The 14952-nt window shown below is 44.7% G+C and overlaps 1 protein-coding gene across 1 annotated transcript in view; it reads right to left on the bottom strand.

Annotated features, from left to right (window-relative positions):
• Positions 1-4371: 4371 nt before the first annotated feature.
• The window catches only part of P3H2 (prolyl 3-hydroxylase 2), a 143607-nt gene continuing 133026 nt past the window's right edge, over positions 4372-14952 (bottom strand). Inside the window, exons 12-15 of the mRNA XM_080919567.1 lie at positions 14077-14194; positions 12900-12975; positions 9892-10032; positions 4372-5395 (exon numbers count right to left, since the gene is read on the bottom strand). Coding sequence (XP_080775693.1) covers positions 5303-5395; positions 9892-10032; positions 12900-12975; positions 14077-14194 — 428 coding nt within the window. The 3' untranslated portion in view covers positions 4372-5302. The remainder of the gene's footprint in view (positions 5396-9891; positions 10033-12899; positions 12976-14076; positions 14195-14952) is intronic.

Here is a 14952-nt window from a genome sequence, read left to right as displayed (position 1 = left end):
CACTCCACCCACTTAAATAATATCTCTCTTGCCAGGGAATGAAATAAAACTTCCTCCTTACCTGGTATTTATTTGGATTTTCACAGCACTCATTAAAGTCTTTTTCCTAAGGCAATCTGTAGCAGAGATCCTATTTCACCCTAACCCCTAACAACAGCTTCAATATGAACTCTCAAAGGCTCAGTGTTCCAGACTTCCAGGAGCTGCCCCATTCACAAGGACCTCTCGCATGGAGAGAGTGGTGCAGGGAGAGTTCACAGCCTCATCTGCTTATCTTTAGGGCACTCCACAGCTAGTGCAGCATTCACCTCTGTAAACAGTTCACCATTCTCTGAATCAATGTGGCCGCTCTTTTCTACATGGACTACACCATTTATTTTATGTTGCCAATTCATTGGCATGGGCTTTCTTTCACCTTACTCTGAGTCCCTCCACTCATTCTAAGTAGCCTCCTGGCCTTTACTTACCCACTCACGACTGACTATCTGAGAAATGAACTCCGTAATCATAAGACGCTTTGTTCCTTGAGACTGCCTCTTCCGTGAGACTGCCTCTTTCCCCCTATCGACAGAATGAAGATTGCATTAAATGTCTCTCGTAATTATGTACTTATAGACGGATGCCAAGTGCTTCAAGACCATAAAATACATTATAAATGCCAACAGTGATTATACGTCTTTGAAACAATAGGACATATGGTTAGTGAGTGGTAAAAGATGAGACAGGGCCAGTAATTCCCGCCCAGTCCCTGCTTCTACCCCACCCACCATCCGATGTAACTCAAAGGTGCACACATGAATCTGGAAAGGAGCAGACTTTAGCTAAGGTCTATAGAACTTCTAGGACTTATGTTTGGGGATCTGCCTTCATGGGGGAAGGCATTCAAGTCCGAGAAGAAGAGCCTAGGAAAGGATTTTGATATATAAATAAAACTTATATCCAGTTTGAGGTTGCAGCAGAGACCCCAATGAAAACACAGCTTGTTCCTATTTGTCAAGGACAGAGGGAAATGAGGAAACACATGACAGGGGCAGTTAGCAGGAACTGCTCCCAATCTTTCCCCTGGATACTCTCTGTTATTGTCCTACGGAGGAAGGAGAAGCTGGACCTCACCTTCTCCTGGTTTCTGCTTCCTTCAGATGTACAAAAATCATGGTCAGAAAAAGGTATGTCTTGCAGTGAATAAAGAGCCAATCATATCCCCCCACTTTCCTAGCCTTGTTTCAGGAAAATGGGGAGCAGGAATATATTCTTCAGTTATTGTGTTATGGTTTCTTAATAAGATCTCTGAAGCCAGAGATGATTCACTAATTTAGGCACTTCACGTGGCCTCTGGCATCCATTGTACTGAAGACTAGGATCAATGGTCAGGTTGTTCCATGCTTGTCATTGTTGGCTCTCAGAGGTCAGGGCAGTGGTGGGCACAGCAAGCATTGTGTTCTACAGGGGGTGGGGGGAGGGAAGGAGGAGTAATAGGAGGAGGAGGGAACAGAGACTTTGACAGTCCAACAGAGAAACTATTTTAGCTCAGTAGTTTGTTCAAAAGTGATTGATGTGACTTGTCTCGGTGCATCTGAAACTATCAACCATGTAAAAAACCAACCAGTCCCTGTATCTCCCAATTGAAAAATGAAATGGTCAGGGAGCAGAAGATTTGCAGGTGGTCTGCTGAGACCATGTGGGGATGTCAGTCCACAGGCTTCTTGGTAGCAGCTGGAGAAGAACCAGGGCCCTGTGGTTTGGAATTTTTGCCAAATGGCCCCTCTTTGCCCCTAAGAGTTCAGGGTGTGGGATCAGTCTACCTTTCCCCACTTTTCAGCTAGGCAATGTCAGCTTTCTCAGAATGCTTAATGCTTTGGCACAGGAGATGCTGAGGTGGCCCCATTACTCCTTCCTTGACGTCAGTGAGGGAGTTGTTCCCTGTGGCTGTCTTATGTGAAATAATTCAGCATTTGTACTTCAATTAAAATTCATAGGTATATATTATTAAATGGAACTGACTCATCCCGTGGCTCCTCTTCAGCTGAATATGTGCCAAAGAAATGTTACTTATGTGCTAACGACGAAAAGCCAAGAAAACGAAGAGTTTCTTGTCAGTTGAAGGGCAGACATTGCAGAGCCTAGGTGGCTCTGTCCTAGGTGGCTCTGTCCTAGGTCAGTCCATTCTAAATTTAAGTTGAAGATAATCTCTGTCTTTGAGGAACAGAAAAAAAAAAGACACCCACCCATGATCCACCCACCATCTTTATGCCTGTTATGAGTGTTGCTGGACACTAGGTATGTCTCAGGAATGAACTGGAATCAAGTTGAATTAGGGACTTGTGTCCAATGTGTCTCATGGTACAGAAGGAGACAAATGTTGTTCTACAGCTGTTAGTAGGAAAAGAGAAGGCGTTTCTGTGCTTCTGTAAAATCAAACCTTCTTCACTGTTAGTAAATTATCTAGGCCTGGGAAGACAGTGGAAAGAGCAAGAGTTCTCATACTGTTTCTCTTCTCTCTGGAAAGATCGTGCTTCTTTCTCTGGATCCATGCGTACAGGCAGTCACTACATGGTGTTCATGGCTCTCCTTGCCTTCCCCTGTTAAACGGGCATCGGAGCCCATGCTTAGAGTACGCATAGTTTCTTTAAGTGTGAATATGTTTAGTGTTAGATCTGGTTAATACAGTATTATGATGATGAAAACAAACCATTGAAGTATAGAACTCTGACAAAGGAAGAGACCAATGGTCTGTAAGTGATAAAAGTAGGACTTTTTCATCTACTCCACTGTGAGCAGGGTCCTTCTGTGTAACTTGAGGAAAAAGCCCCTGGTGGAAGGATGTGGATTTGTGGAAGCATGGATGAAAGGGCAGGTTCTGTCTTTGTGCAAAGAGATAAAGGTGCCCCTTCTCCATGTAGAGGAAGCCCTGCTTGTAGATTTCAGCCCCACTGTTAAGGCATTCCTGTATCTCCATCTCAACGGCTCTGGCTCTAGCTTGGCTCCTGTTTGCACTAAATCAGCCATCACAGGATCATGTCTGAGCCTCAGTTCTGGCCCAAAGAGAAAGAGGGAATTGGACTGTAATTTCTGTAGCTTTTCTTCAGCCCTCACAGCAGCAAAACAAATTGAATCGGACTTTCCACTTGTTTGCAAACAGGACTATGGAACATATAGACTTGATTTTCTGAGTTTGGCTTTCCTAAGTCATCTGGTGGCACTCCCTAAATATTTGAATGAAATTATGCATGGTTTGATGGGTGAGCAGATTAAAAAAAAAGGAATGCTTTAATATATGTTCGATGTTCCAGGTGTAAAGCAACACAGCCAACCAGCAGAACGGGAACAACCACTCCCTGCTGTCAGAGATTGCACACGACAGTGGCGGCATCTACTGAGGCCCTTACCCACTTCCTACGGGCTGCATGGCACATTCTGTGCTGAAGCTGCTGCCTCTCCCAGGGCACCAGCACATTCAGGAAACAAGAACCGTGCAGAACCAAGGACTGATGTCTTTGTTGATGTCTTGTAACCAGAAAACAGAAATTAGATCCTCGCCCAGATCTGTCTATCATGGAGTCTGAGTGCCAGCAAGTGCTTTGCCGTGCAGAGCAAACAAGCTGTCTTCCTCACGTAGCACGAACTGTTAACCTTAAAGCCGGGAAGAGAGTTTCATAGTCGCAAACACCTGTAGTGATGTCACTTGCTGCTCTCAGATGTCAGCAGAAGGGAACTTGCTTGTGTTTTTGAATATTTCTAAAATTAGTCTTGCCACTGCTTTGTGTTCGGGTTGTTATCTTGAGCAAGGCATAGGGTTTTGGAAAACAATTATAATGAATTATACCATTTTCAGAAAAGGAGCCGAAGGTCAGAGCAAGGAAGGGAGCCGTTGAATTTCTCAGTTCCAGGGAACAAATGTTCTGTTTTTGTTCTAACCAGATCACAAGTGGCAGAAGTGAACCTCACCTTTACTGGTGCACATAGCAAGAGTGGGTGTGGTCTCCTGGAGGCTAGAGTCAGACAGATCAGAGCCCTTACAGTGAAGTCCTAAGTCTTTGAGTTCTCTGAATTAACACTCCAGCATGCTAGCCAGTTCTGTTCCCTCCAAAGCAAGCTCCCCACTGTCTGCAAGCAGGGTTGTCAAGGCCCATCGCTCCTGGGTTGTCCCAGATAGTTACGTAAGCATCATCGGAAGATAAATTGAGTGCATATCAGAAGACAAATGCTGTAACAAGGATCCCTTTATTAAACACCTCAGACACAGCAGACCTCTAGGAGCTGACAGCAGCAGGGAGAAGAGGACGCCCAAAGAGACAGCTGAGGAGGAGCAGCCTGTGAGAAGCAGTTCTGAATTTATACCAGCAGCAGACCCTCTCCTGCAGCCTAGCCTGGGGCAGGGGATTAAAGATAATCCTTCTTCCATTATCACTGGGGTGAACCTGTGCTACTGGAACCTCTATGTGCCTATTTAAAACAACTTGGAGACTGTCCCTTACAGAGCACTGGAGAGGGGAATCAGAACTTCTCCTGAACACATCAGTCCTAAGGTGCTACCCAAGGGGCCCAGTGACACAGTCCTCATTCCAGCAGTGAAAAGATGCTGTTTCCTGTGATCTTTGGTGCCCTGCAAACGATGTCCTGGGGAACCTCAGATACAAGGCAAGCTTGCTGTGAAGTCTCTGAACTTTCAGCCATCAGTACCATGAGAAGTAATGGGGGAAGGCAGCAAGCCACAGAAGCCTGAGACCAAGTCACATTCTATCTTTAGACACGGGCACATTCTAGCTGTGGGGAGCTGAGTACCAGCCCATCATGTTGAGCGTCTGAATACGAAACAAATTAAGTGTGTGTGTGTGTGTGTGTGTGTGTGTGAGAGAGAGAGAGAGAGAGAGAGAGAGAGAGAGAGAGAGAGAGAGAAAGGGGGGGGAAGAGGGAGAGAGTGAGTGATGGAGTGTTTATGTATCTGGGTGGTACGTGTTTGGGTATGTGTATGTATGTAAGGCATGTTTGGGAGTTTGTGTCATGTATAAGTGGCATGTGTGTGCTTTTCTAGTACATTCCTTCTGTATGTTTACCTGTGTGGTATACACAGTGAGTGTTGTGACTCTGTGTGGTGTGTGCTTGAGGGTGTGACTGGGCTCTGAATGATAACTAAACCAAAACACAGAAGACCGGAAGAAGGCAGAGCGAGCAAAGTTAGGGACAGAGGGGGAACCTGACGACTCATAGTATCCTGTTAATTTATACCACGGCTCTGTACAAAAATAAAAGGTTCTCATAAGATTATCTATTTAAATAAATATTCAATAGAACACTCTCTTTTCTATAGCTCATCTTTGGGGTTAATATTCAGTCCTCGCTTCCCATGCTGTTCTTGATCCAAGATGGCAATCACTTCATCAGCCTGTATCCGCTCCTGCAAAAAGACAGTTGACACACTTCTGGTATAAGCCTAGTAACCATTCTGGGCAGCAGATGCTTCTCCAACATTTCCAGCCAGCCATCTGTGCACAGATTGGTGCAACATCCAGTCAAGGATACGCCTACTTCAGTCAAACCAATGCATTCTTCACACATTCCCATGTTCTAATTACCTTCCAAGATGGCTCCTGAGGAAGGACTCGCATCCATTCATCGGCCTTCTACCCTTTCTGTCTCTCAGGCCATTCACCATCTCTGGCTTAGCTCAGTATCTCTCTGAAATGATTACCTACCTTTTACCAGAAAAGCCTAGCCCTGGTCTCCTTTACTTGATAAGGTTTTTGGCCCTGTCTTTCTGTGTCCTGTTTCTGTCCCTGTCTTTCTATGGAGAATGAAAGTCAGAGTTTCTCAGGCATGCACTACTGACATTTGAGAGAGACAGAGAGACAGAGAGAGAGAGAGACAGAGAGAGACATAGAGAGACAGAGAGACAAAATGAGACATAGACACACACATACATACAGAGAGACAGAGAGTGAGACAGACAGACAGAGAAAGAGAGACTTCCCTGTCTACTGTCAGTGTTTACATCTCATCCCTGATCTACAAGATGGCCCCACATTATGGAAACTAAAACTGTGTGTGGGCATTGTAAAAGGTTCCCCAAATAGTTAAGTACCGCATCTTAAGAGCAATGTGTTCAGATTCGTCCCACCAAGTGTCCCAGGAGGTTCCAAACAAGTTTAATTCCTGGCTCACGCTCCTGGTGGACATTTTCCCTTAAGTCTAACGGCAACAGTGTCCCACATGGGGGTTCACTGTTCTTCAGTTCCTGGTTCTGTTTTCCTGGTGAGCTGTCAGGTCTTTAATGTTTTTTTCTTCTTCAGTTGTACTGTGTGCTGCCCCTCTCAACCCACCTTATTCTACAACGTTTGGTTACCTGAAAGTCCCTAAGTGTTCATTCTCAAAATCGCGTCCCAGCCCTGATTGACAATGTTCCCTCCCCTGGAGGCTCCCAGTATAGCCTGTGTTATCCCTGGTCTTCCTTCAAGTTCCAAGGCAACCTCCCCTTGCGGTTTAACCATTGTTTACCTGTGGTATTTCTCTAACCTAAGGCCCCATGCTGGCTGAGGTCATCTTTTGTGTGTAGTCATTCCCCAGGACTAGGGGAGTTTACAAGGGTGTGAGGAGGAACAGCGCATCTCTGCTATGGCTTCTTAGCAGCTAGAAGAGAATCCACTTGCCTAATATGAACTGGGAAACACCCCCCCCCCCCCGGCTCCTTCTCATCCTCACATCTGCTCATGCCTTTTGGAAAACATTCCGTTCCGACTACCTTGACCTTCTTTTTGGAGGACGTTTTCAATTTCTTTCTTTCTTGGAGCTAGGGATTGGACCTGGGAAGCTTATACATGCACAGTGTCTGTCATTCTTGCTTCCCCACTACGCCACTCCAAGCCTCTCCCTATCTCTGGCCTTCTGCAAGCTGTCCTCTGTCCGGCATTCCTCCCGCCCAGGGTTCCTTTCAGTTGACTCATCCTGACACTCGGGTTGCAGCTCACTCATGCATTTGGACATAGTTTGTCTACTCCCTTCTGTTAACTCAGTTATGTGATTCTATTTTCTATGTATCACCTACTGCTGCTGAAATAAATCATACTTTCATTTGTATAGTTTGGCTTATTTGCGGTCTTTTTTTTTTCTTCTTATAGGATGTAAAAGAGAGAGAGAAGGATCTCATTGTCGAGGTTACTGATATTTTTTTTCAGTGCCCATAAAATCTACTGCCTCTTGCAAGGGCTCTATTACATTAAAAAGGAAGTGTTTATGGGATTTAAGGCCTAAAGTGCATCTCCCCAGGGACGGTCATCTTATAAAGCGTATTGCCAACACTTCCTCCCAAATTAAACCTGATTCCTCATGCCCCTAAGTGATCATTTGCTGTACAAAACTTGCCTCGCTGTTTAATAACATGGGTCCCTGTTGCTGACTCTCTGTCCTGACGATAAGTTCCATGAAAGCAGGAATTTTATCCTGTCCACTTTCTATTCCCCTTCCCAGTACAGTTTCCAGCACACTAAAATATACGAGAAACTATATTCTGACTTGAAAACAAAGAGAAGGAGCTGAAAGTTAAAAATGATTCACATATAGACAAAGAGACTAAATAATGGAAAACTACACCATTACATCTGAAAGCACAGGGCTCAGCAAGCTGACATGCATACAAAGCTTTTATATTTGATGGCCACAGGAGCCATCAGCACGTGCTTCTCGTAAAAGTGAAGCAGCCCACGGGCTGGGACATCTAGTATCTTATGTGTGTAGGTGACTGAATACTTCCTGAAGATGAGATTTATTCTCTCTCTCTCTCTCTCTCTCTCTCTCTCTCTCTCTCTCTCTCTCTCTCTCTCTCTCTCTCTCTCTCTCTCTCACACACACACACACACACACACACTGAGACAGGGTTTCTCTGGATTGCCCTGGCTGTCCCGGAACTCACTCTGTAGATAAGGCTAGCCTGGAACTCAGAAATCTGCCTACCACGGCTCTTCAGTTCTGGAGTAAAGATATGGCGTATATTGCCATGTGCATTCAGTGATTTATATAGAGAATCTGTTATTTTTCTTGGACAGGCTTTCTTTGTTCAGGAGTCTGATCTAAGTTGGAGTTTAAACCAGGGATTCACAAACTTTGTGACATATTAGAAGCACCTGGGATGTTTTAAATTCCTTGTACTCATAAAGCTCTGTGCATAGTTAGATATGCACATCTGAAGGTAATGTTCTAGGAATCACTCAAGTGATTCCTGGGAGTTTTTCTAGAGGAGAAAAATTTTCATTTAGGTGCTTGTCATTTCCTACTATGCCCACTAGATGGCGGTGAAGCCTGAACAGTGGGGAAGTTACTAGTACTTTTCAGGAAGCCTGAACACTTGTAGCATCAATGGACGAAGGAGCAGAAAACAAGGCTTGCGTTAATTATTCTAATAAAATTCTACAATGTGTTATGAGGGGATGGTGGATATGAAATGGTTTCAAATTAATACTAAAATGGGGTGCCGAGTTTTCCACAGTTTGCTGTCTAGACCTTCACATGGGGCAATGGGGCTGGCGTTTAGTAGATTAAATACCCAAGGAAAGAGGAGCAAGGGTGACGGAGGACTCTGAACATCCCACAGAGTGTTCCGGGTTCTGCTGGGTTCTCACCATTGGTGCGTTCTGTCTTTCTGCACCAGCTGTCCTTACAGCCCTGGCTTCAGACGATGCTGTGGGGCTCCCTTTCTGGCTTTCGGACTGGTCTTGCAGGCAGCGGCTACCTTCTGTTCACTTCCTACCTAAAGCCCTACCTAGCAATGAGGTAAGTGCGTTGAGGCTGTAGACTAAAAGAACGTGTTGTTTCCAAACTGCCGCCGCCAACACCGAATTCAGTTTAGAAATTTAAAGGGAGAAATATGCACATCATTTTAGGACTAGAATTTCAGGGGCTGGGAGATGACCTTGAGTCATGGGGTGTTTGCAGAGGCCTGGTTTTCCGTTCCCAACTGCCATGTCTGGTGACTTACTCTAACTTCAGGAGGATACGTGGTCTCATCAGAACTCCATTTACACTCACACCTGGGCCTATGCCCACGTGATTAAAAATAAAATCATTTTTATCTGCAGTTGGTGTATGTCTTTAATTCCAGCACTCAGGGGGCAGAGGCAGGAGGACCCCCGTGAGTTCAAAAGTAGCCTGGTCTACGTGGTGAGTCCCAGTACCGCCAGCTCAACATAGAGAGACCCCGTCACAACAGGAGACAGATCTTTAAAGGTGTGAAATAGAGATTCCTCTCTTCAACCACATTCAGGTCTTCAGTAGACTCTGAAGTCATCAGTGGCCTTCTGTGGCAGCTTCAGATTTACCCTTAGTGATCATTACATTATCGAGCGATGGCGGAGCTCTGATGGTCATTTTCAAGCCAATATCACTGAGCCGAGTGGAAGAGCTGGAAGTTACTCCCTAAAGGGAGCCTGACTCTTCTCCCAGGAATTTCTATTCTGCCTGCTGCTCTGAACTGCAGGGCTCACAGACAGTTTAAATATAATAATATTGTTTTTACATTCAACTTAATAGTGTAACAAATCACAATAAACTCCCAGGTCTCTTTATCATTTCTCAAACATGCTGCGTGAACTAGTCAGAGACGTTTTGATGCTTTTCTAACCTTACTAGTGACCAGGAGAGAGCCACTGACTGCCAACAGTCTAGTGGTACCATGGTAAAATGGTGTCACTGAGTTCAATAGTCAACATTGGTTGTGACAACCGCTATGCATTAATGGATCTAGTTCTGCATATGTCTCATGGTGTTAGAACTCAAGTGGGTAAAAAGTACCTTCACAACCCCTCTCCTTTCCCCCAAATCTCACTACAGAAGCCACTACAGGCTTAGGGACGAAGCAAATGACTTTGCAGAGTGATCAGTCCAGAGAGCAGGGTGAGAACTCACCAATTCTCGGTAAAGAGGGTCTAGGGTGAACCACAGAGCCACAGCGCAGCGCTGGCCTCTGGTGACCGCCTTCACCCCATGAGGGTTCTCGCCGCCCGATGAGAAGCTGATCATTCGCCCACACTTTGGTTTTATAGAGGCCTGAGGACAAAATAAGAATTAGACTTTCGGTTCCTGTACCACGTGACTGCCCATCACTCCTTCTGGGTGATTACTCCTTTTGGTTATAATTTGAAGTAAAACAAACAAACAAACAAACAAACAAACAAAAAAAACCCATGTGGTCTTCATGATGAAACAAAACAGAGATAACCTCAATTGTTTTTACCTGCAAAATAGAAATAGTTTGAAAATATCATTTTCCTTATACAACAAGAACACTTAAGCCATCGAAGCCTGTGTGGGCCATCGAATGCACATAGGAATTGTGTGGGAAGTCCTCTGGGGACAGCCTGCACACTCAAGAACACAAACCGTCCACTTCAGTGCACTACATGAGCTCTTGGCATCTCAGGTCATTGACGCTTACCCTGGATGTGCATTCTGATACCTGTGGAGCTGGGAGGGAACCAGGACATGAGGGCCACCAGAGAAGTTTACAGATCCCAGTTACATGGTTGTACACCCTTGGCAATTCTCCAGTTGAACACCTATGGTTTATGTAGTTGTCACTACGCAAAGCTTTGGTTTCGTTTCCTTTGCGTTACCCTTGTCCATGGGTCATACAGGCATCACGTGACTACCTCCAATGATGAGAGCCCACCACACCCTGAGATGACCCATTCATGGTCCCAGAGTCTGAAATGACGGAATGAACCATTCAAAGGTTGCCTGTTGCTCATGTGTCTGCTGACTTCTTGGCAGGGCAGTCAATGAAGTCAGGGAACTGCTGAGGGCACCGTGCAGAGAATCTTAAGTCTGAGCAAGCCACTACTGTGTGTGTTGGAGGCTGTGGTCCTGCATCCTAATGGTGTGCAAAAGGATTTGATGCCAGCGGGAGATGGTGAGAGCTTACTCATTCCACTGGGGTTGGATAAATGCAGAATGCACTGCAGCATCCCTGGCCACTGTGTGGGGGGACCACGGGGGCATTCTACAGCTATGGGACTGTTTCTAACCCTCCCAAGGACATATCTGAGCTTTTCTAATGTCTTTTGATGTTATGTGAGATCAACTTGTGTCCTGTTACTGAGTGTGGGAAGCCAGAACTAGGCAAAATCAAAATTAAGAACCCCAGTGTGTGTGTGTGTGTGTGTGTGTGTGTGTGTGATACACATATGTGCTAAGGTCCATGATATCCAAAAGAAGGCATGGAAGCTGGGGTCTGAGGCAGTTGTGAGCCACTTAATGTAAGTTTTGGAAACTAAAACTATCCTTCAGTATCCAATGCCGGGAAGGAAGAAAGGCCCCTGCCCACTTCTCTTAAGATTGGATTAGGTTTGTTATGGGAAAGCAGATAAGTAAGAATTCCTCACTTCTTAGATTTCTTACCCTGATGATTTTAATTACCTACAAACGCCTTAACGCTCTGCTACTTGAGTGAGCATGAAGTGCTATTGAGCTTTTCCATTAAAAGCTTAACGCTTTTTTTCTCATTCACTTTTTGGAGGGAAATAGATCCTAGGTTTTGTGTCAGAGGCCTCAGTTATTAGAACTGTAGAGATGTGCAAGGGGAGCATCCTGCACCCCTTCCGGCTTTCACACATAAAAGCAGCAGGATGGTACTTGAACTCCGCAAAGACAGTAAGAGCCAGCCCCTGTACCACCAACGATTGGCCAGTTCCAAATATGGCCACTAGATGGAGTCAAAGCAAAGGTATCATTAACCATCAGTTTGATTTTTCTTTCAATTGGTTGAAAATGTGAGTCTTGGCCTTCTTCAGTTTCCAGGTTTTCAAAGCCTGGAAATAAGATGTTTTGTGCACATAGATCTTCCACAAGTGAGAATCCCTTACAAAAGATTTAAAGTCCAGCCCAGATCCTCAGTCTCAGTTTGTATTCTCAGAGTATAATCAAACTCCTTACTGATTACTTTTTAAACAGAGGGTAAGTCAGCGCGTCTGTTTGAACATAGGTCATTGTATTTAATCTCATAAAATATTTTAAATTATGCCTGTATTTCTGGGAACTATTCTACCAATCCTCAAACGAATCCTCTTAAAGCCAATGCTATATAGCCTGAGATTCCACCCACATATTTCAGCCTAGTGGGCTATCAATATTTCACCACTGAGGAAAATGGGCAAACTAAGATTGAATGCACAAAACAACAAGAGAGTTTGAAGTTGTCTCACCTATGCCAAGACCTCCATCACATGTCTCAACTGCTTAGATTTCGCAGGAAGACAAGAGACCTTGTAATCAACTTATTCATAAGTTTTTCATTTTGTGACTTAGCGGTCTTATACTGCGTTTGACCTTTGGCTTAATGATCAAAAGAGTCTAACTATCTTGTCTGTGCAAGCTCAGAATGCTGGCTTCTTTCTGATGACAGTTTTTTTTTTATTGTGAATAAAATGGTTGCATGTGACTTTTGATTTCAATATTTGTGAATATAAATACCCATTTGGAGGTCACAGCTCACGGCTTATACTTAACTGCACATGACAATTTGCATGCACATATGTACGCATTTGGAAGTTCATGTCTGAGCACTGTGGCTACTCAAAGTCATTGATGTTTCCTTGTGGGTGACTTAGGAACTGAGGCTGGAAGATTCCCATCGGGTTACTTAACAGAACCTCCAGGCTCTGATTCCCCAGCTAACACCATTTAAATGATGGTGATAAAGTGCTTAAAGGTCCCTTCTTCTCAATTTGCTAATCTGTAAAATGGACTAAAAAGGTGATATATGCTTTAGTATTTTTATTATGTATAAACCACTGGAACCCTCTTCACTTCTCAAATAGCTCAGAACTATTTGAAATTCAACAATCTGTCAAATCCTGGGAAGACGGCAGTGCAGACTTAAATATCCTAACCCACTCTTTAGGAAGGGGGTTACTTACAGTCACCGTTTTAGCATCCATTTCTGTGAAGATAAATTCTCCTCCTTCGAAGTCATCATTCATGTACAGGAGAGCACTGTAAGGAGGGGCAGGGCAGTCAGTGACAATACAGCCCTCAGCAACATCACAGTAAAAGATGGATGGCTGCTGGTGATGAACAACGGGGAGTTGCCTTTGATGTTGGTCCAAACCCTTGAAATCAAGCTCAGGGATGTCTGGGTTATGTGCCTGCTGATCACTGGTCCCACTTCCATATGGCTTTGGCCTCATTTTGAAGCTCACTTTACACTGTCGACAGCTAATCCGTCCTGATTTCAGACAGCCCTCTAAACCCAGCCACGTGGCTTAGAAATCTCTTCTTCCCATGTATAGAAGGAACCCTGGGGATGGGTTTTCTTTCTTTAACTTAGGTAATGAATTCCTTGTGATCTAGCCTGGCCATGCAGAGAGGGAATGCTCACTAAATAATACAGTCTAGCAACTGTCATGTATTAAATGTTGAAAGTCATGACATATTAAAATATATTGTTTCATGCTAGGATATCTTCTCTTAGTGTTCTAACTTATCTCCTCATACTATATAACAATATTCCCTTTTAACTCTCCTTTATTTTACTTTTTCCAACATAATATTTTAGTTGAATATCTGAGAATTCACACCACCTACTCTGCTCTCCCAGGTCTCCCCATTTTCCTACCTTTTGATCTATTCCCTGAAAAAAGAAGAAAAACAAAACAAGTCAGATTTGTGTTGCCGTATACTCTCCAGAGCATGGTCAAACTCCCAGCCCCTTAAAGAAAACTGAGTTCTTTCCCAGTATTTCTGTTTTCATACTGGAAAAACGTAGACACGATTCTTGATGAATGTGAATAGTACACATGCATGTGATAATGTGTTATGTATGTTAAGGGACCATGGCCATGTGCTCTTAAGAGTGGGAAACACATGCAAAAAGGATATGCCTCTGTGAAACAGAGTGCTTTAGAAAGCACTTTGTCTAATTTAAAGGAGGCAAAGTGCGGATAATGCCGAAGAGAAAAATGAGAAGGCTCCTCCTCAAGCATGGCTGCTCCAGGCGATTCTTGGAGAACTCTGCTTCCCTGAAATGAGCAAGGAAGCCAGCACAGCCCAGCGGCGTTGCACTTCCCACCGAGGCTTGACTGGGAGCAGCCTCACCTGTAGTCCCGAAAGGTGTAAGCGGGAGGCTCCTTCCAGCATTCATTGGCTTCTGGATCCAGTAGGCAGTTGTCCGCGTGAATGGGGTGACTGAGGTCATTTCTTCGATCCTGCTGCCCTGCCAGGATCAAGGAACAAGGAAATTTCAGAGCAAGATAAAGAACGGCAGCGGAGTCACCACAATGTGCAAGATAAAAACACAATGTGACTGCTATCTCAGTTTCCCGCTGTCTCTTGCAAAGATGGAGATGTTTTACCAAGATAGCAGCTAAGGGACTCCCGCAGTTCAGCATAATCTTGATGTGGAACGGAACTTTGGCCAAGCCACACTTGTCTTTTCGGGTATAAAAGATGGAATCCATGTACCCGGTGAACCCCATGCATGGTATGGCCTGTACTGCATGTGGGTTAGCAAAGGCTCCAGGAGGACGTGGGGATGTAAACCAAAGGTTCTGACTTACTCTCCAAGGGCATCGAGTGCTCTGACAGTTCTTTCCGCTCACACCGAGGTGAGGAGAAAACCAAAAGTATGACAGCAGGCCGGAGTGAGGGCCCCTGCCTGTCTGCCCGCTCTTCAGTGAGTTCCTCACTGTCTACACCTCTGCTCTATTAGGGCCGCAACTGTGCTTTCCCAGCTTCCTGAGTTCCTGAAGCCCAAAGCAGAGAAACATTTTTCTTCCGTCTCAGCCATTAGGAGAAATGGACTGGAAGACGGAAAATGTACAGAGTGAGGGTCTTCCAGAACTTTCGGAGTCAAAGGGAGAGAAAAGGAGTTAGAAAATGTCTGTTGTTTCGGACAGCCAGAGCCCTCATATGTGACCATTTCTAGACTGTAATCGAGCTGTGTTGTGCACCGTCTTCTTTCCTGTGGCATGC

This window comes from Micromys minutus (assembly GCF_963924665.1).
Source record: "Micromys minutus genome assembly, chromosome: 7".
Taxonomy (NCBI): domain Eukaryota; kingdom Metazoa; phylum Chordata; class Mammalia; order Rodentia; family Muridae; genus Micromys; species Micromys minutus.
The sequence above is the reverse complement of the archived record's forward strand: the minus strand, read 5'-3'. Positions and strand labels throughout refer to the sequence as shown.